At 28.7% G+C, this 26620-nt stretch overlaps 1 protein-coding gene and 1 long non-coding RNA gene across 3 annotated transcripts in view; one reads left to right on the top strand and one right to left on the bottom strand.

Moving 5' to 3' along the window:
- The window catches only part of LOC129960210 (7SK snRNA methylphosphate capping enzyme bin3-like), an 83186-nt gene extending 64253 nt beyond the window's left edge, over positions 1-18933 (bottom strand). Inside the window, exons 1-2 of one of the 2 annotated variants that reach the window (XM_056073445.1) lie at positions 18679-18933; positions 16725-18206 (exon numbers count right to left, since the gene is read on the bottom strand). In XM_056073445.1, the coding sequence (XP_055929420.1) occupies positions 16725-17993 (1269 nt within the window). In that variant the 5' untranslated portion in view covers positions 17994-18206; positions 18679-18933. Of the gene's footprint in view, positions 1-16724 lie in introns of both variants that reach the window. The other variant, XM_056073446.1, reaches the window with a different exon arrangement.
- An 81-nt stretch (positions 18934-19014) lies between these two features.
- LOC129960211 (uncharacterized) lies at positions 19015-26134 on the top strand. The gene is made up of 2 exons (XR_008783560.1): positions 19015-19229; positions 25938-26134. It is a non-coding gene; the product is annotated as an uncharacterized LOC129960211 (long non-coding RNA).
- The last annotated feature ends 486 nt before the right edge of the window (positions 26135-26620 follow it).

Below are 26620 nucleotides of genomic sequence, written 5' to 3' on the forward strand. Positions count from 1 at the left end.
TCATCAAAGTATATTTTACACACACACTATAAAATTTATATTCATATATGATAATTTTTATATTATATATGATGCAATGTGGTGTACTTTTTATGTCATGTATAAAAGTTTTCTTTAAAACACTTTATTTCATCATGTCTCTTATCGGGGAATATTAAGATTTTAAATTCCCCCCCCCCATCTAATTTCTAAAAATTAGATTCACATAATCCATATAGATGTTATACTGAAAAATGTCATTTTTGTAATATTATGAATATTTCATAAAAAAATTCACAGAAGACCTAAGAAAACATATCTATATAGTGGATATTTTCACATAAGCAGAATAAGCGTTAAACAGATAAATGGATTTTTAAAGTATAAATAGGCATTTGCACTGACTTTAAAGCTTATTTGCAGTGGAATAAAAATACACAAACTAACCAAAAATATAACTTAACTTGTTAATAAATAAAATGATTATGGCGCTCCATACAATTACCGAAAGATACGGCATCGTTCCCTTCACAATCCTATTTGTAATATAAGAAAAAACTATATCATATACATACTAGTACTCGATTTCCTAAGAGTATTTTTTAAATATCAGAAAAGTTGTTCATATACAATCGTCTGCATATTTCAATATATTGTGACCTGTACGCCCCAAGGTTTGTCCACTTCAAAAACTGTTCGGTAACTCTTGGGCAACAACAAGTACAAAAAACACTTTCATCGGTAAAGTATTTAAAAAAAATATATAGTAAGTTGTAGGTCAAACAATTTCCCGCTCTGAAGATAAAATATTTCGCTACTTTTTAAAATAGCGTAAGAACCATTAGTCTTTTGTCAAAATATTTAATAACTTATATCTACATGTAAACTATATACATGATAATATATCTAGGTTCATAGAGTTAATCATAATCCGTATTGTTTTAGGACGAAATATTTAATAGAATAAAGTTTATGAAGAAACCTCAATTTAGGCAACGTTCCAAATATAACTCGCCATTATTTAAAAGAAATTCAGCAAAGAAACAAGAATATTCATCAAAATAATTATACACAATTTTCTAAATTACATGTACTCTGAATTACAATATTAACTACAAATCATTGCTAATATTTTTAATAAAGTAGATACTTACTTGCTACTTTATACTTGCGAATAAGGCGTTATCTCCTGGCCGAAGTATTACGTGTAGATAATATTGTATTAACACATACACATTGTATCGTACATATATGAGGAGATTATGTTATTTTAAATATGATAGCAACTGAATCAAAATCGGATAAAATGTATACCGATACGATAGAATATTTTTTTTATTATTAAGATAAAACGAGGTACTGAAGTTTAATGAAATTTAAGAGATTCTTAATATATTCATTCTGAAAAGACATGCATTTTCCGACAATTGACCAGCATTTGTTTTTAAAATTACTTTAAGTCCCTTCGTACTTGTTTAGGCCAGACTGATTTAGTTCGATGAAAGCGAGTTTATCGCAACATGTTTGCTGAATTTTAATGTATTGAAAAATTCAACATTTTTCATCTCGAGTATTGATGAAACAGCTAAAAAAGAAATTTCAAAGTTTGCTTTTAAATAAATGTTGGTTCGGTTAACTTTCCCTTATATGAACTTGCCCTCATTTTTCTAGTTTCTTAAAATCTTTCAGTGAAATACATTATAGTAAATACAAACATCGCAAACGAACGACTTTTAAGAATGAACCGACACTGACAAGAGATGCTTCTCAGAATTACATTAGCACAAATAAGCATGGAAAACGATAAAATGCAGAGTGAAGATATAATCCGGGATTTTGTTTTCCAAAAATCTAAACAGATTTTGAATTTAATTTTAAACGATTCTTCAGCTTAGTATTTGTTTCTTCGCAAATTCGTTTTTAATTATTTAAAAAGGCATGTATATTTTCAAACTTTCTAGGATTATGTATTACAATTTAAAAGAGGGATTTTTAAAATATTTGGGCGAGACTACCATGACAGCACTCAGCCTAGGATCCTACGAAGTCAGTGACAACTTGAATGTCTTTGAGTGATGTCTATTATACTGTTATAGCTTATTAACTGTAAATTAAGCAGTTATTTAATCAATTGTGTTGTTTAAAAATTTCTAAACAACTGTAAAATTAATGTCTTGAGTTTTCGTTGCAGTTTAGATGCTGATAAGCAACAATTCAGTTAACCACTTGCCGAAATGTCATGTCACAGAATCGCCAACGATGTGCTACAGATGTCAGGATGCAACTGTCACAGAAATAATGATGACGTTCGCGATCCGTCGACCGAGATTGTTTGCCAGAACACAGCTTGCAGGAGAACAGTCTTCTAAATGAGTTAATTTCCGACCTAAATCTTTTTCCGATTTCTATAAGATATCGGATACTTTGTGTGACCTCGCTGCGAGTACAATGGACTGTTTAGACACATGCACCTATGAATTTTTTTACCACCGCAAGCGTTTAATTAATAAAATGCAACGATAGTACACTTACAAACTTTCGATTGATTAAAATGACCAAGATAACCAAGAAACACAAGGCATTTGATTTATATCGAAGCTAAAATCTTCAAAAGCATGTTGAATATCACTCGTTTTGATAATGTAATAATCATCCATTTAGTACTCATTTATTTAGCCATCGATCTAGTATTCTCTTGGACGACGAAATAAAAAAAAATTTCTGACGCAATCAATCATCTTAATAACTGATGTAAATTTCTACAGAACAAGCCATTTAGTAGGCATGAAGCAGCACGTACTAGAAGATAATTGTATCGTTAAAGAATTTTTTTTTAAGCAAGTGAAAGAATTATATGTTACTGATATTCATTTATTCTTAAATTCCTAAGTTCATAATATTTATGCAATCTCAAACTATTCATTTAACAGAACGAAAAGAAATACATAGAATGCATTTTACAGACCAAAATTATAAATTTTATAAATGTCTGTTGCTAAACCCACACGTCTCTTCTGAAAACCTTTCCAATTTACCATCAATATTTACATTTGTTTCTTTGGCAATATTTTTGTCAATTTTTAGGTTTTCAATAACAATCTTTTTCAACAATGTTTTTTTTTAATCCAATAAAAATAAAATCTTATTCACTTTACTATGCTTTTTTTCGCAAAATTTATTAAGGAGCCCTTTGTATTGCGTTCGACGTGTTATAGACAGCATTACTCGATTTTGATTACTCGCCACGTGAGCGACTTTTAAAAATAAATTCCGCGATTAATTAAAAAACAATCTAAGTCAAGTATTCATAGCATCAAAAACTAAATTAGAAAGGTCAAAGAAACAAAGTCTTATCGAAAAGTAAATATTTCCAGTTCTCTATCTGCTCTACATATTCTATTTATAAAACAGTCAAGTTAGCTCTTTACTTAGATTATATATATTTATACTACAGGAAGTAAGATGTAAATCCAATACATATGTCCATTCACAGCGAAAATTTCAGTTTACAATCAAATGCATATATTCCAACTTTTAATAAGCGGAAATGTGTTATATAGATGTCTGTTCGTTAGTTATTTGAGATTTTCTTTTTATAAAATATAAAATAATATTCCAGAAAAAAAACTGGACAGTTTTCAGTATAACTGCTATATTCATCATGTAAATAGTTCTTAAGATTTAAAAATTTGCTTTGAAAATTATTTCCTGTGAAGGCATGCTGAAATGCAAAGCAGTTTTTTTTTAATATTATTATTTGTATAATACAGCCTATACAAAAAGTGCATAAAAATACACGGAAATTTTATTTATCTTTGTAACAACAAAATAATAAATCATACAGAATTCTTCATAATTCAAGGCACAAAAAAAAAAAAAAAAAAAAAAAAAATCAAATATATTTTGAATGAAACTTGTAATAATGGACAAAATAATAAACAATTAATTATCACAATATATGACTTCGCAATACAGTTTTTTTTTTCTCAGTTTTTTGTAGTTAAGAAAAAGAGCAATTTTTAATAATTTTAAGACATTTGGTAGAATTATATTTTCGAAATTTTCTTTCAATCATTAATAAATGCTTTACCCATTTTCTTTTCTAACATGAATGATTAAATGTACAGATAATTTTAAACCTGCTAAAATTATACAATGGAAGCTATTGTGGCGACTTTTACATACTTTAAATATATATTATTATACTTATTATTTGCCATTTGAAATAGCCTTTTCTAGTACCTACCTTTCAAATTTCATTTCATATTTTCTTTTATTGCATTTTAGATGATAAAAAAAGCGAATTATTTTGTTCACTAACATCAAATATAAATCGCAGTTTTACAAGAAATGATATTAAAACCGTACAACCAAATAATGATTTGACGAAAAAAATCCATATGATATAGTTGTCCCGAAATAAAAGAATCCATTTTTGTTATGAAACTATTAATTAAATTAAAGTTTCCCAGCGAGCTCAAATGTTGTCTAAAATGTATTGATAAAAAAACCTTGAAGTAAAAAAAAAAAAAAAAAAAATTACTTTAAACGAAAATCCGAAATATTTCTTATAATAACCCATTTAAAAAAACGTAATGAATGTACTAAAAAAAAGGTTTAAACGTTAAAATTTCGTATTCGTCAAATTTAAATTTTAAAATATTCATCATTTTTATAATACTTTTATTCTAAAGGAGAAAAAGAACAGATTCAGTTCAGTCAATTTCCTATACAAGAAATCATTTTTTAAAAGAACATCTATTTAAAATAGACACCGACAAGCCAACATGGGAGTTAAATAAGTTATGTTATTTCTGAAGACAAATAATCATCTATTTATATTTATTCTTATAAAAATCTATGCTGAAGAATAATATTAATTTGGGACGAAATGGCACCGTGAGCCACTGAAATTTCACAACTCCAAGTCAGGGGTTAAATAGTAATGATCAATTTTCACTAGGCAAAAATGAATTCATTTATAAATATCCTATAAAAAAAAAAAGAAAGAAAGAAAGGACCCTCCTCCACGAATTATTCCAATAAGAATGAGGAAAAAAAAAAGCATTCTCTGTAGTCCCTCTAGATGTTGGTCAAGTTTTCTTGACAATGCAATCAAGTTTCCATAAACTTGCAATGTGAGCGCATATACCAATAATAGTGAAGTGTGCAAATGCGACTAAGCGCATATACCACAGAACTGGCCAAGCCTTCCACAGAACAGGAATATACTGTTTCTGAATACAACTTTATACGAGAAGTAATGACCAAAAATTTTCATTAAAGCATAGATGATTTTTTTTAAAACTCATTTTCTGATATTTTGGCTCAGAAGGATCCTATTCATGCTCTTCCCTAAAGTAAGTAAGTAGAGCACTTCAGCCATAATTATTTCTTTAATGATTTTTAAATACATGTTACATTTCAGCTTACAATTCTCGGCGATTTTAAACAAACTGCAACTATCTATTAACTTTGTTTTTGTACCTTTCGAAAATTCATTTACAAATCTAATTTAAAAAAAAAAAAATGGAACAGATTATAATTCAGCCAGCTTTTCGTTTTTGATTGATGATAAATATTCAAATGCCATGAAAGCTTTATCATGTTTCATTATTGATAACATGTGAAACGCCCTAGTTGCTAACATTTTTCAATAATGCTTAAAATTTCTGCTGTTGATCATGTTGCTGGTTAAAATTAGGAAAGTAAACTCATTAGTAAAAAAGGAACTCGTCTAAAAAGTTGAACTAAGGATTAGTAATTTTGTTAAATTATACGCAATTTCTGATTAATTAATGCTTAAATTAATTAAAAGTGAACAATGAAAAAAAATTAAAGAGTTTACCGCATTAAAATGTTCGAACATATATTAAATGATACATTTCAAAAACCATTTAACTTTTTCTTTAGGTACGCAGAAATGAAATTACTGATTGTTTCTTCTAAAATTTAATTCTGGCCTTTTCGCTAAGTATTTTTATAGCACAGCTAAGAATTAGTTTCGTATGCTGAAAAAAAACAAAAACTAATTCAATGTAAAGCCTTATTAATTTGCTCTATTTACAGCAAACGAGCTCAAAAAAAAAAAAAAAAAAAAAAATGCAATACCGAAAATTAAATTTAAGTGGTAAAGTTAATCGTTGAACATAATATGGAGTGGGGTAAAAAATTACTTTTTCTCCCTTTTTGAAATAATCATCAGGCAGCAACCAGTATTGCATGCATTGCACGTGTATACAATACGTATTCAGACAAATGAAGGTTACGTATTTCATTATTAATATTACTACAAATAAAACATCTTCAGCCCGAGTATAAATTTACAATAGGTGGAAGGAAATGGCAGATTGTTATTAAAATGCTTGAGCAGAAATGAGAAGACGGTTTCTTCCCATTTCTTGTTAAATATGCGTAGCCTTTCGCCTAAAATGACAACCTAGCCAACGTATCCACTTAGAAAATTTTTTTTTTTTTTTTTACAACAGATGCTGAAAATTTGTGTGCATGTATCGCAAAATGAGCTACGACTACAAATGACGAAACCATTCGACTGAGACTTTAATAAACGCAGCATTTCATTCGAATTTCATCAAAAAATTGAGAGGGGGGGGGGAAGAGGAATGAGTGAGATCTCATTTAAAACAATTACCATCTTATAACCATTCGTTCACAAATTTGCACATTAAAAAAAAGTAGTAAAAAGTTATTCCAGTGCAAATCGTAACCCAGTGTTCATAAACTAAACAATCGTTGCATATTTAATTTGCAAACACAAAAATGGTTTTCTTAAATTGAACATTGCAAATACATTTTTAATTTTTTTAAAGCATTAAGAAACGAACAGCGAAATCAAATTAAATTGAATTTTTTTAAAAAAATCAAGTTATTTCCCCATTACTTATACCCTTGGATCGCATGAAATATGGATTTCTTAACTCAGACTGATTCAGTGGGGGGGGGGGGGGAAGAAGGTAAATATTTGGATCGATTTTATTGATGCGCATTATACTTTTGTTCAAAAGAATAATTTCAAAATTACATTTATTTTTTTCAAGACCCAAAGCAAATACCCGAAGCAGATTTATCTAATGAACAGAGACAAAAATGTCACCAAATATTTGTTTGATGCGAAAGTTAGCTAGACTAAGCAAAACAAATTGTATACAAATTTAATAAAACAATAATCTACAAGGTGAAATAATCCCTCGAATTTATAAAACGTTTTTTGATATTACCATCGATTGTTCCCACAATTAACTTCACGATCACCAATCGATTTCACCTTCGCGAATATAATTATTTCAGGGTTTTTTATTTATTTATTTGTTAAGGTCTACAGGGTCATTTTTTTTTCCTTGGCGAAAGTGGCATGTAGTTTAAGCTCAAAATCTTAAACTTTCGAATTAAAAATTATTAAATTATACCTAGTAGGACACCGATAGATGTTGGTTCAATATAATTGGTAATAAATGGAAAGCGATTCAGCATAATTCAATTTTAATTAAATATCACAAATTATTAAAAATTTTAGAAATTTTTAAAGGAAATAGTTACACCATTTCAATATGCTTTGGGCATAAAACGTTTCCAAACTTTTTCAGAATACAGTACAACTTTAACCAGTAAATAACCGAAGATCTACGTAATAAGTCAGTAAAATTTACTTATAGATAACACTTAATACAAATATCTTGTGTAGATAATCTGAACAAATAACACCATTTAACTCCACTTTATCAAGGGGGGAAAAAAACTACGACAAGATATATCTCTTTGGATAAAAGTAAGAAATACAGATAATACACAGAGAAAAGAAAGAAGGGAACTAAAACCATGCTCAAAATTATCGCGTTAAGTTTTATTACCCATATAATTTTCAAGGAATAAAATTCGAATGTGAAAGTGGAAAGTACACAAACTGAATGAAAATTTCGAATCAAATTTTAAACGACTAATACTATCCAAAATTAACGTTACAGAACAATATTTAAAAAAAAAAAAAACCAAGTTTTAGTTTTTCTAAAGCGGCAAAAACCATTAAAAATGAAAATAATGCTTTTGCCAAGTAAAAGAAATAGACATACAGACCAATATAAATTTTAAAATTTGTGGTCAAAATTAAAATAGGAAATATGGAGAACCAAGAATTTAAATTCGTACGGCATTCAAAATAAAATTTACTAGATATTAAAAGAGGGATTTTTTTTTATTTTATTTTATTTATTTACGATATACACTTTCAAAAATAAAATTTTTGCATAAACTCCAAGATTAGAATGCCAGTATTTTTCGTTTTATTTTTTGAACCAATTCTTAAAAATTTAATAAATAATATCCGTCCATAATTAATTAACAGGGGACATAAATGCTTAAACTTATAATTGCTTAATCCGTTATAATTTTACAAAAAAAAAAAAAAAAAAGAAAAGAAAAGATGTTGATATGTTCTTTAATGTTATACAAAATCCTAATTTGATACAGCAAAAAAAAAAAAAAAAAAAAAAAAAAATGCATATCATTGGGAGGTTTTCTGCAAGAGGCTTTGTTTTCAGTGGCTACCAGTCAAAGCCAAATTACCTTCCTCTCGAAAGTCAAAACATAATAACTTATAAGAAACACAGAATGGAAGCAAGTATATTTTTGTAGTCAATTTGTGAGTACAAGTGCAAGATACAAATAAATTTGAAAAAGCATCAATATTAATATTATAGAATTCGTACTTCACATAGACTTTTCCTTTGATTTGTAAACAAATCAATTTGTTAAGTTACTACATTAAACGATATTTTACCATTCTAAATATCACTAGTTGATATAGACTTGCCTTTGAAATGTTAATAAGAAAACATATTTCAAAGGATGGAAATATCACTATACACTCAAATTACATGGTTTAAAGATATAATCGATCCCATTTATCTAACACAGTAAAATCACGAATTCAGAATGATGCCGTAAAACAATATTCCAAAAGGGATTAAGTTATAGATTTGTATGCACAATGCAAAATATCCATTATATAGAAATAGTCTGTTACCAAGAATTATACAAAAAAAAAAAAAAAAAAAAAACCTTAATTTAACGCAATTGGTTAAGCTGTGCCAATACAAAAACAAGATATAATTAGAAATTTTAAATAGAAATAGATCATCGAATAGAAAGCGCTGAACAAGTGAAAAACACAATATGTCTTGGTCCACTTCGGATCTCGATACGAATCATCAGATGTCTAATAAGAGCTTCGAATAATTTTTTCCCATCAGATATAATCAAACCATTAATTGAAATCAAGTAATTCGACGATAATTCGGGAAAATTTTCAACAAATGACGCGACAGATAACTAGTATCATAAGGTCTTCAAAGGCAATGTATTAATTAAAAAAAAAAAAAGTACAAAGCACACTGCTCCCTCCTTCATTAACGTTTCATTCTACACAAGGAACATGCGAAAATGAGGAATAGAACATACGAATGAATGAAATCTTAAAATTGATAACACAATTTAAAAGTTGGCATAAAGAAAAGTTATCCAATAAAACACGACAGCAACAGAAACAGGAAACAAAGATAAAATCAATAATAAAAGTTTACAAAAAAATTAAATTATAAGAGTAGAAAGAACAAAATGGACCAAGCAATTGAATCTAGTTTTAACATAGTTATTTTGATTGTCAAGTAATTTTGCATCCAACAAACTTCGGAATAAACAAAAACGTTTTAATTCTCCTGGTAACAAACATATATCCTAAAAGATTTTAATTCACGAAATAATTTGTGGATTTATAATTGCTAACAAGCTTTAAATGCACTTAATAAACAAGATAAATAGCTTGATTTTAAGAGAAAAATTCTTTCAATCGGAACATGCAACACATGTGCGAAGACATCTACAGGAATCTTGATTAAAAAGATTAGAAATCAATTAAGATAACAAATGCAAAACGTGAAAATCGTAAGCAAGAAATTTTATTCATTTAGAAAAAAAAAAAAAAAATACTACACATACAGTGAAGTACAATAAAAAAAAAAATCTAGACAATCAGCCATACAGAACAATGACTAATAATTTCAAAACTGCAACCAACATAGACGCCAAATGGTTTACACACACTTACCTAATTATATGAATGAAACCGGATTTTTAAGATTTCGTAAAAATAAATTTCCATTTTTTCACTATAATCATGAATATATGATACAGGGATGGCTGCCAATATTCTTGGAGGTATGTTTTAGAGAATACTGCAATAACTTCTCTAAGATTTATTATTATTATTTTAACCGTTTCAAAAACAGAATTTCCACTTTTATGAATTATCGAAAACTGCCAATTATTAGCTATATTTCACTATCGCATTACATTAGTAGTTTGAAAAATTAATAACAATCTTAATTTCCACGGCATCTGAACTTCACCATTTGAAAACCTCTACAAATTTAATGCGAAACCTATTTTAAATCAAAATCATTCTGTACTTTTATTAAGACTCCCCTGATATTAAATTTTATCCGAACAAAATATTTATGCAATTTTCACTAGTAGTAAAGTAAGTTATAAATATAATGAACTGCCAAAAACCTTTTGTTGGGAGAAGATAAATGTTCGATTTAGTGTATAGGAACTTTAGGAGCTTTCTAAGTCACTCGCTGTTTAAACTAGACTCGACATTAACTAAACAATTGAAAGTATATGCTGTTTCCAAAATAAATGCACAGCTGCTATAGAATAATCTGAATATTCCTAAAAATGGTGTAGAAAGCACTGTAAATACTTAGTTTTAGGAAATACTCATCTTAAAAAATACAATAAACAAGTTACGGTTATAATATATTGCACAGGATTTTTGGAAAAGAAAATCAAAATGAGAGACATAGAAATCAACTCAAACATGCATATCTCTATAAAATATGCAATTTTAACACTGGAACATACGCCGATTCAAAGAAGATCGAGAATGAACCGAGAATTTAAAATCTATTTTTCAATCCAATCAAAAAATCTTACATTTACGTGAATATTTAATTTCATTAAGAGTGCATTTTAACTTCTCAAAAACATTAATTTTATTCCAAAAGTCCCGATAGAAAAATTTAGCTCAATAAAATTGGCAAGTAAACAAAACTGCAAAACTGTTTAAAAAGTGTTAGGAGTTTTATTTAAAACTTGTTAATCTGGCGTCTTAATTCAAATAGCATACCATTTTAATCGATGAAAACTATTTTTAAGCAAGGGTAGATTCAAGGCCGAGTGCACTGGGTTAGTGCCAGGTCCCCGTAGAGGGGGGTGGGATGGGAATACAGTCTCTTCTCGCCCAAAACATTATGTATTTGTATCCTCATTGAAGTTCAAGATAAACAGAAATTTGAAATATACATAAATTTAACCAAGCAACAACAGTTTACTAAAAAGGATACATTACAGAATTTGAACATTCGAAGGAAGAGATTTAGCTCAGTCACATACGTGTACAACTATTTTTTCCTCCCTTAATTTCAAGTCATTCTAATCGAAGGCATAACACCTGCAGGGCAAAAATTCAGTAAAATGAATTTAAATTTCTGTCTCAATGAGCTGCTTCTAATATATTACTTAATTTTTACAAAATTAAATAATGAATTTCTACAAAAATTTATAACTTCCACAAAAAAAAAAAAAAAAAAAAAAAAAAAAACCTTCGCCCCTACAGAAATTACAAGAAGATAATTTAATCACATTATCTTTCTTTAAATTCAAATTAAAGCATATAAAGAAAAGTTTAAAAAATGAAGTAAATTTTTCGTTTAATCAGGGCAAGTTTCTTGTTTGTTTTGAAAGAGGGAGAGTGATGTTATGATCATTTTAAAAAAAAAAGCGTTTTGCAATAATTATCAGAATAGCCTTTAAATCACCTCTGTTGAAATCCTAAGCCTTGTCCGCATAAATCTTGAAAATGAATCGGTAAGGGAAGGAAGACTACTCTCCTCTTGTTAGTCAAATTCGGTAGCGGCTTGGTTGCCAACTGGCCCAAAGGCAAATCGCCCTTTAAACGTAAGACAATATAGGCTCCCAAGATGGCGTGTGTGAAACAGGGAAGATCAGCTCTAGCAGAGAACACTTAATTTATAAAGGAAAAGGAAATTCCAAACAGCAAGAAATTTTTGGTACAAACACACAACCTGTTCTGTGCAAGGCCTGGCTGCCATGACCTCTTGGATTTTCACAACTGCCAATGTCCTGCGGCGAAACAGAAGGGATGCAACCCCTCTTTGAAGTGTGTGGTCCTTTCGAGTGATGACTACACGATGCACATTTATTCTCTCTCTCTCTCTTTTTTTTTTAAAGAACTGCATTATTTTACTGTCAAAGTTGAAGGGCAAGTTAGTAAAGTCTTCTTTGGACCCCTAAAATCCGAACGAGGTTAATTTGATTACCAAAACAAAATTTGAGAAAAAGAACCAACACGCCTTTTCTTACATTTATGAGTTTGGGGACATTTATTTGATAATTTTTACAGTGTTATCGAAAAGGCAAAGAGGCCTCAACCTTAGACGCATTTCTGGAGATTCTTTCGAAGCAAACAATTGGAGGAAAATTTTTTTTTTTTTTTAATGAGCAGAATAAAATGCATATCTTGTGGGTTTTTTTTTTTTTTTAAGAGGAGTTAAAAATTTGTGTTTTTCACTTTTTTTTTTTTTTTTTTTTTTGCTATATTAAACACTTGCAGCCTTCGCAATCATTCGATTCGCAAACCTTATTTGCATTAATTGAGTCAAACAATTTTTAATTCATCAGCTTAATTTTTCTTAAGTTCAAAGAATTAATTGCTACAAAACAAGAAATGAGTTGGTTACATACACACAATAGATAAATAGAAAATGTATTGGTATTAAATTTTTTACAGAATAAAATAATGTAAAAATTATAATATTTAATGACGATTATTTTTCTTTTGGATATACATCAAACGAATTTAAATTGCAATTATACAACTTACTTAGCTATTTTATATTAATTACTACAACCTTTTAATACTGGATTTAGTATTTAATTTAATATAACCATATATAATTTAGACTACAAGCTTAATATTAAACTTATAAAAAAAAAGTTAAAATCTCCATTATTAATAAAAGGTGTGTGGTCGCTCTTCCGGACATATCGTTAGACTATAGATTCAGAAAGGAGGCGGTACTTTCCTCATTGGGCGCGGAGATCTACCAAGAAGTCAGCAGCGGGTTCAGAGACAACAATATTTGATATAAACAATTATGGGACAGGGGGCGTACGACTATATTTTTTCTTTGTAAAGGAGGCGGTCCAGGAAAAGGATGCGTTAGACCTAGAGCTACCAAATTTGGCACAAATATACTTTGGAAAATGGAAATATGAACCTTATAATATTTTATCTTAATCACGAATCAAAATTTTTAACGTTATTCTCCCATAATTGCAGAATTCTTATAAAACAAGAGAATTACATGCCATTTTGAAATTCAAATGATTACCCATTCAATTATACCAATTTATTTGCTGTACAGTTATTTTTGAAAACTAATTAAAAACAGACAAACATTTTAAAGCTTACTTTACAATAATATATTTCATTTTTATAAAGAAACTAATTGTTTCCTTTGTTGCTACAAATATTTCATTCAGGGTTTTTCTTCCATTGGAGATCATGGAGGTATGAAAATACGTTTTACCATGGTGAGCAGATTTCGTTTTAAATAAATTTTTAAAAAAACTGAAATTTTAATATACTTACAATTGAGTTTAACTTTAAGTAATAATTAGAAATTTTTACGGTTCACCTGTTTTTAAATAGCTTGCGCAAGAAAGTTTTTGCATTAGTTACAGTTTAATCATTTTTGTATCAAATTAAAGCTCACATTTTAGGTAAGATGGAGAAATTTAAGGAGATACATAGCACGATTTACAGAATAATGTAAAACTTGAAATTTAAAAATAATTTGTTGAGGAAATCATTAAATGAAGCTACTAAAATTTTTAATTAAATATTTTATGCAATTATCAATCTCGGCCAACTAGCCGGATATCAAAAATCGCTAAATAACAAATAAAAGAAAAATATAATCTAGAAAGATTATTTAAAAAAAGGGGAATCACAAATGAAAAGCACGACTAAAAACTAAAACTATCATAATATTAACTATCTAAAAAGATTTTTTATTTGAATGAACAAAGAAAGAAAAATTGGACTAAACATTGGTGAGACAATGATGAATTGCATTTTATTCACACAAGAGAATTTTTTAACAGTAAGAATTAAATCCTGAACTCACGTTTTTAACAGAAGAGTAACATAATAACCATTCTGAAGGAACTGGGACAATAAAATTGATTCGATTTTTATTACGAAACATTGTTCCAAATTAAGCATAGAAAATTTTTTATAGAATTGCCACGATTAAAAACAAAACGGTATGAAACTAAACTGGCACCACTGAAAACTGACGAGAATGGATCCTATTGGCAATAACTGCAAAAGTTGTAGCACTCGCACAGCATGTGTATTAAAGAAGTTAATACCAAGCAGGCTTCATGATAAAGCATATGACAACTTTTGGGAATTTTATAAAGTCGTCTGCATCCTATCAGTCACTCAAGTGCACTGCAACAGGTCATTTACAAAATTAAAAACGTCCAGTTGCAGGGGAGAAGTCAGAGAACTCGGGGGAATAATATTCATCGCTTTTCAACCAAAAAATATTAGATGATTTTTAAAAAAATAGTTAATATTAAAAGTGAAGTTTTAAAGCAATGAGCAGTGTCTCTGCACTTTTGAGCTGTTAATTGGGCAATTAGAAGTCTTCTTTAGAAATATTGACGTTGGTAGATAGTTTGCATTTTAAGCTTAAAAAAAATCTTAAGATGATAATGCAAAGTCAATACTTTATACACTTAGTAAAAAAATTCATTCAATCATAAAATTTGCATTTATATTTGATATCCTTACTTCCGTATATATGTACAATATTTTTATATGATAATTAATACTATATCTTTTTAAATTGGGAACAAATTATATTAATTTTTCAATTTCTGCAAGAATGTCCCCACCCCACCTGGTATCCACTATCTTCAAATCCAGTCCACCACAGGTTAAATAAATTAGAGGGGGGGGGAGAAAGGCATTTACCTTTTCTTGCACACACACCAAGCATAAACCCCAATATTATTGCAATAGTATTTTATTACATCCAAATCCCTTGACTTCCTCAATTTGTATTAGCTTTTGTGGATCAACTGCAAAACTAAAAAATGAAATTGGCACCAATTTTTGTATTGTATACACACAGAGAGAGAAGGGGGGGGGCGATTTTAAAGGGAGACAAAAACTGTAACAAAATGGTTAATTTAGATTTCATATAGCTATCACTTAGGTCAAACTTACCAGGAGAAGATTTTACCTGCAATACAGCTTTATCCTCCATCAATAAATTTTATTGGTGCAAATGCATTTATTCAAGGCAATTTTGATTTGATTACAGAATAAATATTTAATAATGTTTCATATTTTATGATATCCTTATATATTTTGATAATGCATGCCATTTTTCACTCTATTGAGCAGTTATTTTTAAATAATATTGTACAACACAACCTTTAAATTTTCAAACAACATTTAGTTTAAGTAATTGATCATATGTACCCTTATAGATCAAATGATTGCAGTAGAATCTTAACCTAAATTGCTACATGGTTTGATGCAAAACAATATCGCAAGATGTTAACTTGGAATTAAGCATTAATTATTACTAAAAATTGCTTTAAAGTAATGTTTGAAGAATTATCAATATATAACATTTCAAAACTGAATATTTCTTTTTAGCCAGAACCAAATGAACAAAGAAAAAAGCAACACAAACTCGAACCCAATATGTAGTCTAGTTTTTTTCGTCATTCACAAGATCAATTAAATTTTTAAACACAATGTTGACTGTTATCAATTTAGATTCTAATTTTTTTGACATCAGACTTGCTTTCATTTAAACATCATTTAATACACATATTATAATATACCAATTTTATATTTTGATAAATAAAAAGCTATATAGAATAGTAGGAGACTGAAGTATTTAAAAAAAAAAAATAAGTTATAGCTAATCATTAGGATTTTAAAAAATATTTCATGAACACACACATTTTTATTTGAAAAATGACACATTCGTGTACTTAATGACAGAAATTAAAGTATCAGGTACTTCATTCAACCAAGTATTATTGGTCATCTCATTAATAATCTGTCTAACGGATATGATTTTTTAAGCATTTAAATTAACAGCCTTTCATAATATAATCTAGTATGCATTTATTTCTATGCTTAATCTTTTACATAATAAAAATTTAAAAAATGCTATTATCAAGAAGATGTTTTTATTTCATCATTTTCTTTTACGAATTCATTTCCTAAGTTTGAATGATCAAAATTTAATTTACAAATATATATCTTATAATACAGAATAAGAGTGCATTAAATATCTATTAAAAATATTCACATTAAATCTGCATTTGATCACTCTGTCAACAAATCATCCCTTTATCTTAAATATGCAATTCATTTTCCCCCTCTTCAAAATAAAGATTAGCAGTATATTAAAACTACTGACAATAATCTAAGTTCTTTCTTAAAAAGATAACGAGTTCCAATATTCATATCAATTTTATGCATTTCACAAAATAAGACAAAGAAAATATATATTAAATCATTGCACAATTAAAACTTTAAATTAACTTACCTCAAAAAAGGTAACATTATTTGGAAAGTCCATCTCTGCTTTAGATTTGGAAATTACTAGCTTAGACAAAGGCCCATACATCACAGCCATGGAGTCAGGAAAGTCCTCTTCTTGTGCAATATGTTCACTCAAATATAAACGCACTTTACGTTGAGCCTTATTTATTAATTTTTTATCAATATCAATGCCAACAACTTTCCTTGGATGCCAATGCTTTGCAATGTGTAATGCAATTTGGCCAGTGTTACAACCAATGTCTAAAACATCTGCCTCTCTAAACATGTCCTGGTTAAAAAACCGTAATCTTGGATCAGTACCAAAGTCATCTCCAAAATTCCAGTTTGCAATATTTGCAACATGATTGCCATAACAAAATTTAGCAGCATTAACTCTAAACTTTATAGTATCATTTTGACGATCCCTTGATCTTGGACTTCTATATTTCACAAGTTGGTTCAACTTAGATGGTTTTTCTTCTGCTTCTCTCGAAATACTTCGAGAGACAGATTTTTTAAATGTCTTAACTGGAGACCCTTGAGGTACAACAGGTGAAACTATTTTGTTTTGATCATCAGAAAATTCTACTTTTGAAGAAATTTTATCTTTGCCATTGGGATCATCCACAGAAACATGGCAGAGGGTCAATATATCAGATGGAGGCACTTCTTCAGAAGGCGATATTTGATTTGCATCTTCTACGTTTTCATCGTCTTTTTTACCTTTCCGATGCCTTCGTCGCCTTCGAGGTTTAGAGGATAGCAAATTAAATTCTATATCCTCTCCAGTATTTAAATTTAGAGGGTCATAAATATTTTGAGGAATAACAACTTGCACTTGAGTCCGCCAATCTGGCAAAGGCATTGGTGATGATGCAGGTGAAAATGCATTTAACTGTTGATTTATTTTTTCATCTTGCAGACTACTCAAATTTAATGGATCATTTCTGTTTCCTCCCAGGAGAAATTTAGTCGGCAGAGCAATGCTGGTGAATCGACGGCGTTTTTTATATAAAAGTTTATTATCTTGTTGACCAGAAAATGTATATCTTCTTCTTCCTCCAAAACCTTTTGTAGCATGTAGAATTATTGGTCTCTGAACTTGCTTCCGAAGTAAAGCATGGCCTTGACTAAGCCTGTATTTTGTAAATCTCTTCATGTCATTTGCACTTCCTTTTTCCTCACAATTATCAGAAATATTTGCAGTACATTCTAAACTATTATTTGCAGAATCATCAGACAATGGAAATTTATGAATTGGACTTGAAGGCATCGCAGCTTACAACTACAATATTTTAGATGCATACAAAAACAAAAATTTAACTTTCACTGATTAGTAACAATTCATTCAGATGTATAAGAAAAGATCACGATAGTAATGAATCAGAAAATATAATATTTTAAAGTATTTTCAAGACACTCTCCTGCTTCTTTGTAGATAATAAATTGAAGCTAACTTCATTTATACAAAAAATTCCAGCAAAAGCTAAGAAGAAAAAAGTACCAGTTAAAATCATCTTCAGAGAACTCATTTCTAGATTCAATTGCTGATAATTAACAGTACGTGAATTCTCAAAGATTATTTAGAAAATTTCAAAACACACAGAAACTTTAACAGCTAGTAGATAAATGCTCTTTTAAACAAATACCATATAAATGACGAAAATAAATAAAAAAAAATTAAAAATTTCACTAAAGGATTATAACTGAAGGAGCAAAATTCAAAATTGGCACACCTCACGTGCTTCTATTTACTTGCTTACGTAGATATGACGTGTTACGTTCAGGAGTACATAGCAACAATGGCTGCCGTGGCAACGCAACTGCAAGGATGATTATTAAATTAAAAGTTCGAAGCAATTTTAACTACAGTAAGCTCATTAATGCATAAGCAGTTTTGATAAACGAAATAATTAAGTAATTGGAACAAATGCGCTAAAATAAAGAGAAAAACCTACTACATGAATCCGATTGGTCTGGGAACGCGTACATCTACCTAGATCCTCTCTTCACGAATAGCGCTCCTCCTCTGGGCACGGTGCAAATGTGAACTCAATGGAACTGTGCAAATTTTAAGTACGGAGTTGGCGGTGACGCGCGGAAGTAAGGGTTCGTTTCTTAGGTGGCAACACAAAGGTTGCTATATCTTTCGCTGAAGTTCGCCAAATTTGGGAATAATGTAGTTTCATGTTCCTTTAAGGGGCGTATTTACGAGAACAACTATTATGCGCAATAGTTGGGTATCTATTGTTGTCTTAACGAACTAAGATGATGTTGTTGGAATAATTGCAAATAGTTTTTCAAATGCGACAACTACATACCAATGTCCCATCTCAACCACGTGATCTGCTTAAGTTAGGCGCGGTCTTTATTGCTCGCAATAGTTAGTCTATCGGAATGCTCCTTTAACTGTACATTTCATTTCTTTCCTGTGCCAAATATCGCCAAAATGATTGTCTGGAACCAAAACGATTTATGTTGTGAAATTTATTCGTAAGAGTACTATGAGGTATTTTAATTAAAAACTTATATCTAAGTCTAATGGGGAAAAATTAATATTATAATTTGTATATGTCATAGTAGAAAGTTCTTACAGTTTTATTATTAATTTTTATATGATACCACAGTTGTCATAACCACGTGCTGAATTATTCTATTCTACTGTATTATCTTTTTATATTATCAGTTAACTTATAATCCTATTTTATAGTCACGTTTCTGTTTTGCATGCATTCATTATTAGAATAATGTAAATGGAATCTTGCATCAAAATAGCTTTGTCACGTAATTAAAGCTATGCCTAATTTCAAACAAAGATTTGGGTGTGGGTTTGCTTGAGGAGTAATTAAGTTAATATCTTACTTTGACGTTTGTTTAATTATATGGTTCTTATATTTTAATTCTGCTTGAAATGAGCATTTTATTCATAAATTTAGAGTTACCTCTTGAATTAACTCATAATCCTATTTCAAAAATCATGGCTCTTAAATTGTTTTGAGAATTATAAGGTATTTGTTTAGCATCGCATTATTCTTCCATGTTTTATTTTAATTAAAAATCTGGGTTGCTCTTACTGAAAAAGTCTTCCTGTACCAAGTATTTATCACAAAACTTATGCCTACCATTGGCTTGATCAATCTAAACTTTCATTTATTAGTTAAGAAAAATACAAACACAGCAATTTGTAGAACTGCTTGCATTATCAAAAAGAAAAATAAGTTTAGCAATTATTTCAAAGATAAGCGGAAAATAAAATAATGAGTAATATTTTGATATGATGTAGCGAATAATTATTTTCAAAATTGCACTTCTTTGCTAAGTGAAATTGTTTGAACATCACGAAATTATTAAAAATTTTGCTCATCAGTGAAGTACTTGTTAATTTATATATATATATATATATATATATATATATATATATTCAAAATTGTTCTATTTCTCACACTGATGATGTTTTAACATGTATATGCACCACATTAACATTCTGGATTATGTGAAATTCTATAGAATTTTTATTACATGCTAATTTTCAGAATTTTGAAATGTAGTTGCTATCATCTCTGTTTCATTTGTATTATAGTAAATAAATGAGAGCTGCTTCAATTAAATGTTTTTGTAAACTCATGGCCTATTTAATTAAAGTAAAAATTGTAGTAATTTATCTAAATTTGGGTCATGATAAGTAAAAACCTTCCTATCCTTAAATATGAAAGAAGAAGCCTCATCCAAGAATATTTTTACATAATATATGAAAAATTTTGGTAATTTTTGTTAAATAGAGTATTAAATTTTTTTTTATTCAATGGTTTAGAGGATAGGCTCATTGAAAGTACTCTCGTAAGCAAAATTATATGAAATAAAACTGTTCAAAATGCAAATACATGACTTCTAAAATTTTACTAGTAATTTTGTATTTTATCAAGCATTTTTTGTCCCTTGTACTATTATATAAAGTCTATAAATTTAAACTAATTCTTCACAATTGTAGTGAAACTTCCTGTTCATAATTAAAATTATTGCTTTTATATATATAATATCGTATTTTTCAACATCACATGGGAAAATAGCTAGATGTATCTTTTTTCTATTGACACACTGAAATGAAAAGCCCTTGTATATTTGTTTCTACACCTACATAGTTACTATTAAATTTCTAGAATTTTTTCCCCCTTTTCATTGATGCATAATTTATTAGAAACATGTTTCAGTTTTCTTATGCCTTATCTAAATGTAAATTACTCATGGGTCACAGCCCGATTCCAAAACATTTAATTTTTGAAAGATTAAAAAATTGTAGCTTAACATAGCCAGAACTAAAGACTTTGAAGGCCCTTGAATAATGGATGGTAGTAGGATCCCCATCTTATTGTTTCTCTCAACTTTCACCATTTCTGTCTCCTAATTTGGGGGCTGCTTTTCCTTAGGTCTCTGCGATTTTGATAATTTCTTAAAATAAAAACAAAGTATTGTGATTTAGAATACATACTATGTATACATTTTATTATTATTTTTAAAGATTGTTAATTTTTTAAATCATTTTGTTTGTAATTGTAAACTTTCCCCCTTGTTTTTACTTATTAATAATTCTAACTTAAGCAAAAGAGATACTTGATAAAAAGTTGATCAGTTCTAGTTATATAATATTCCAGAAAAAAGTTATTCAAGATCAACTGGAACATATATGATGTAATAAATTAATGATTTCAGTAATATATATAGACATATGATGAATTTTAACCATATTTTTTAAGGCTAAGCTGTGTGTATATTCTGAAGACCTATTATATTTTGAAAGCTGAAAACAAACTTTGGTTTTTGAAATGAAGTTATAAAATTCTGTTTCAGAATTTGCTAACCTTTAACGAGAATCATATTCACTAAGTCAATTGATGTTTGACAATTTTCAAATGACGAGTGTTAATCGAAATTCTGGCAGTTCTGCACATCTGGAATATTTGCTCATAATAGCTAGAATTTTTTTTCTTTCTGTGGACCATAAAGCCAATTTTTTGATTATTTTAAGAAAAGCATTTTCCAATTGGAATAATTTGATGTGATTTTTTTTTTTTTTTTTTGCCTCATTAGTTCTGAATTTATAGTTTAGAAGTATCGATTTCTATTTTATTTTATATCATTTTCTTTAATGCATTTAAGATTACTTTTTCAGCAGCAGTTATAGTATATTTCTTTTATAATTAGTTTGTCTAATCTGTATTACATCAACATTTTAGAAATTGATGATAAATGTTTATTATATCATTTAGTAAACAACTTTTTAAAACTTAGCTTATTTTGATATTAGTTCATTCCATATAAATATATCCTTATGTGTTTTGAAAAAAAAAAAAAAATCTTTATTCAGTGTCAATCAGATCAGGGGAGAACTAACTACATGCTGGAGGAAATAAATTGCATTTCATAGATATTATCCATTAAAATCTTCATAAGAATATATAGAGCACTGTAATTAAGTTCATCAATTATCATTAAGTTGTAGTTTTATTTTTAGAAACAGCAGAAGAAACACAAGATGTAATTTATATTATTTAGAAATAAGGAAATGCTGTTCATACAATTTATTTCAGCTTTTATTATATATAAACAAATAGGCGTTTCTTTACATTCTTTGAAAAATAAAACTATAAAAGAAAATCAATTTTTTAAAAAAATTTTAACCAAGGGAATGTTAGTTTGGTGAAATAATTTCCAAGTATATTGAAGGAACATAAAACAAAAAAGACATATTTCAATCTTCAATCATTTGCTATTTTTCAAACCAATATAACAAGAAGCAGCACAGATATATGAAAATTTTTTTTGTCTGCTGGTGAAATATAAGAAAACTTTTCCTTGACCCAGCATTACCTACCTCCCATCGATGACGGGATGTACTTCCCTAGGGAAGAGTTGTGCCGTGGCCTGTGATGGCCCTTAGAACTCAACCACAGTTACCGCCAGTGGTGCTGTCGCGGTGGTCTAGTCATTCAGTTTTATCTGTGTGCCTGCGGACGGTCAGAGTAGTCAGTTAATGAAATGATCCAGTATTACCAAATGTGATTTATTGAAATTATTAAATACTATAGGGCTGTGAAGGTTATTGCAGGATTCTTTCAGAACTTAAAAGTGAAAGTTAAAGGTTTTTGAACTAAAAATCGGAATGCTTTCTTGCTATATAGAGATTCAGTGCAACATGGTATGTAACATTATGAAAAGTGCTTAAATTTGAAAACCATTTTTATGTGTTTTAAAAGTGCTTAATTTCGAAAAAGACTGCTTATAAAATGCTTAATTTCCCCGTAAAGTATAGAGATTTTTTTTTTTTTAGGTGTAAAATACGATGAATCGAAAACATAGTCTTAAGAGTTTGTTTTTCGGAGAAAACCAACAAATGGGAAGTAATCCAGGGTGAAACAAATCCGCTATTGCCAACTCATAATTAAGATAACGATTAATGCCCCCCCCCCCATTCTCTCTTTCTTCAACACTTTCATCGCCTTTGTTTAAATACTGGAATGGTTATCCCAAAAGAGCAATACGAAATATGTATTGTGTCGTATATGTTGCGACTCGAAAAACATTCAAATTTCAATTTTTAACGTTTTATTTGCCACGTTCTAAAATAAATTCACTGTTAACATTAACGGAGAATTTATTTTAGTCATGCCTGATAAATATAAGCGTTTAAACTTTAAATTGCTCTTTAGGAAATATACGCAATTTGGTCCGATCACGGAAAATAAGAATAAAGCAAGATGAATTTGAGACACCAAAGAGATACATATACTTAACATGGGAGACAGTGCTCTACAAACGCTTATAGGAAGCTTTTTCGATCATCATTTTCATTAATACGTCGTTTTGGAGCAATCCCGTGAACGATCTGTTAAAAAGATTTTACTTTACTCTATTGTAATTCATTGTGGTAGTAATCTCCAGTGTGGTGGTAAAATCCAGTGCAATTCAATTTTAACTTGGAGCCATTAAGCTTTCAATGCTGGCGATTTCTTTCGCGGGGTACGTTTTTTAAATGTTCTCATTCTTTAAAAAATTATTATTTTTGGACCTATCTCGCCGAGTTTTAGTTTTTATTTGTTAAAAAATTCTGTTGAATCTGGTACTTAAAATGTTTTGAAAAATATTAAGTAATGGTACGTAAACTAAAGTTTTTGAAACTTTTTATTTTTTAATATTCTAATTCTATTATTTTTAAAGATTTTTGTTTTGAGTGTAACCCTTATAGAATTTTTGTTTTCCGATGAAGTCTCTCTGTACAGGTTTAGCTAAAGGTTTGTTCTGATTGACAGAGCAGTACGCTGTATAAATCATTGAAGTGAAGAACATGAAATTTGGCAGAAAGTTGCTTCTTGGGTATTAAATATCCGCTAAGAACCGATTTTTAATTAGAAATTTTTTTAAAAAAATATTAATAGTAATTTATTAATAAAAAATAAATATTTTCTGCTATTAACATCAAAGCATATACAAAAATTATTTTTATACCGCCTCAAAGATTAAAAAAGTAACTTTATATCAATTTTTGTTTGAATGAATGCATTTCTTCTTTAGTTTTAGTAATTTTTGAAAAGTTAGTTTTGGACATAATTTGCAAGAATTATTCTTATTGAACTTAAATTTAAAGCAATATCACTGCTTCGTCATATTGTTGAGTCACGTGATTTCACCGCTATTATCATGATAAAAAGAAAAGAAAAAAGCATTTCTTTGCTTTAATTTAAACGTAAAAATTTTTAATCAGTTAATTGAATAAGATACTTTTCTTCACTTGATGAGTAGGCTAAATTTTGTGGCAATGAGATATATTGTCTTGTGCTGGCTTCAAAAAGTATTCTTCAAAAATATATCGCCTAGCTTTTTTTTTCTTCCCCTAACTACATAGCTGGCATCTTTTTTAACTTCGGGGATTTGGTTCCATTATTTATGAAAATTAGGAATTGTTAAATCATTTTCATTTCTTCATAAAATATCCAATCGTTTTTCCGTAATTTTTTAAAAACTAAAATATGAAATTTATTTTTTTTTATGTAGGTTAGAAAGCAGGTTTTTGTTAAATTTTCGAAATGTGAAACGTTCAATTCTATTCTATTAAGAAAATTTGATTGAAAAAATTTAATTATAACATGACATTGTTTTATCTTCTATTTTGTGGCAGTTTTTCCAATCTTATAATGGTTGCCATCCAGCAGCTCTTAGCTTTATAAGGCTGTAAATAAATTGTTTTAGATTGCTGCATATGGTGAGTTAGCACAAGAGGAAATTTACTCTTTCTATTCCAGCCATGTCGAATCTTATTTGTTGTTGCGTATATAATAATTTAATACAAAATGTTTGGTCATGCTATGCTTCTACATAAGGAGTGGGCATTAAGACGATCGCGATCGACCGGTGGACCACCAAGATATTTTGGAATGACCTCCTTTACTTAGACCCGCATACTAATAGAAACATATTTATGGAACACCAACGAAAAAATTCAAAAATATTTCTGGCAAGTTGTTTAAAAACTGAGACACATTAAACAAGGAGAAATATTATGATGAAATAATAAAACTTCACTCCGAATTCGAGGGACATTTTCAAGAATTTACTAGATTAGAACCAATTGTTATTTTCATGTGTTACCCATTTGGCAATGTTAACGTGGAAGAAATAACTGAAAATATAAATTATATATTCGCTTTATCTCCGGAGGTGAACGAAGGTTTTCTCTTTTAAAATCACATAATTTTAAAAGCACATAGTTCAGAATCTAAGAATAACTTTTGGAATCTAATGGATGAAGTAAAATATCTTAATTAAAAAAAAAAAGTTGCATAACAATTAACATCGTTCTTTGACTCTATTTACCTGTGCGAATCTGCATTTTCAACGGAGAATATAATTAAAACAACATATCGTTCCCGCCTTACAGACAACCACTTAGAATCCATTTCAAGATTAGCAGTTAGTATCTATATATCGAGGTATTCAAGATTGGCGGAGTGTGTGCATATTAAGTCTTCTACTAACTATAACTCAGCAAAGTAACTTTAGATGAAAATGATTTATTTTCTAATGTATTTTGAAATGTTTGATATTAAATATATCATTTGATATTATTATATTTGTGGTGTATTATTATTTTTGTAGATATGTATGTAAGTACATATTTCGTATTTACTAGTAAGTTATAATAAATATTGTAGACCTTTTTTTTCAGCTCACCACACCATGAAAAACTTAGAAGTAACCCGTACACTGGGAAAGTCTGCCCAAACCTGTTCTACATCAATGCCGTCATTTTCAGAAATGATACAACCATCCAAATCAGCTGGTATTTTATTAATTTAAGAATGGTTGAAAAAATAACAGATTTTTATTATTATTAATCTCATAAAAATTATTATTATTTGGTAATGATAGTTTTTTCATTTTTATTTTTGTCAAAACCAAAAAGTCATAATTTATGTTGCAGTAAAAGACGCTGTGCAAATACAGAAATGAAAATTAAAATTTAAAAAATATACATTTAAAATTGATTTTTTTAAAAAAAATTAATAAAAACTGTGCATTATTCTAAAACATAAAACATCTTATGCTTGGAAAATACGCAGATTTACATTTGCGTGCATGTATAAAGATTTTTTATTATTATTATTATTAAGGTGCTTAAAAAAGGCTTAATTTTTTAATCAGTACGTACTCTGATACAAGTATCATCTTGCTGTTGTTACATTTAATTACCGTCTAGTAATTATAACATTTGCTTAACTACATGAATCACTTTTGATTGGATAAAATATTTGAACTCATTACAAGAATTTTGCTTTTAATATTGAAAAAGATTCTATAAATTATTTCATTATATTCGTACATCCAAAACACGATTGGTATATGTATGAA

Source organism: Argiope bruennichi, chromosome X2, assembly GCF_947563725.1.
Source record: "Argiope bruennichi chromosome X2, qqArgBrue1.1, whole genome shotgun sequence".
NCBI lineage: Eukaryota > Metazoa > Arthropoda > Arachnida > Araneae > Araneidae > Argiope > Argiope bruennichi.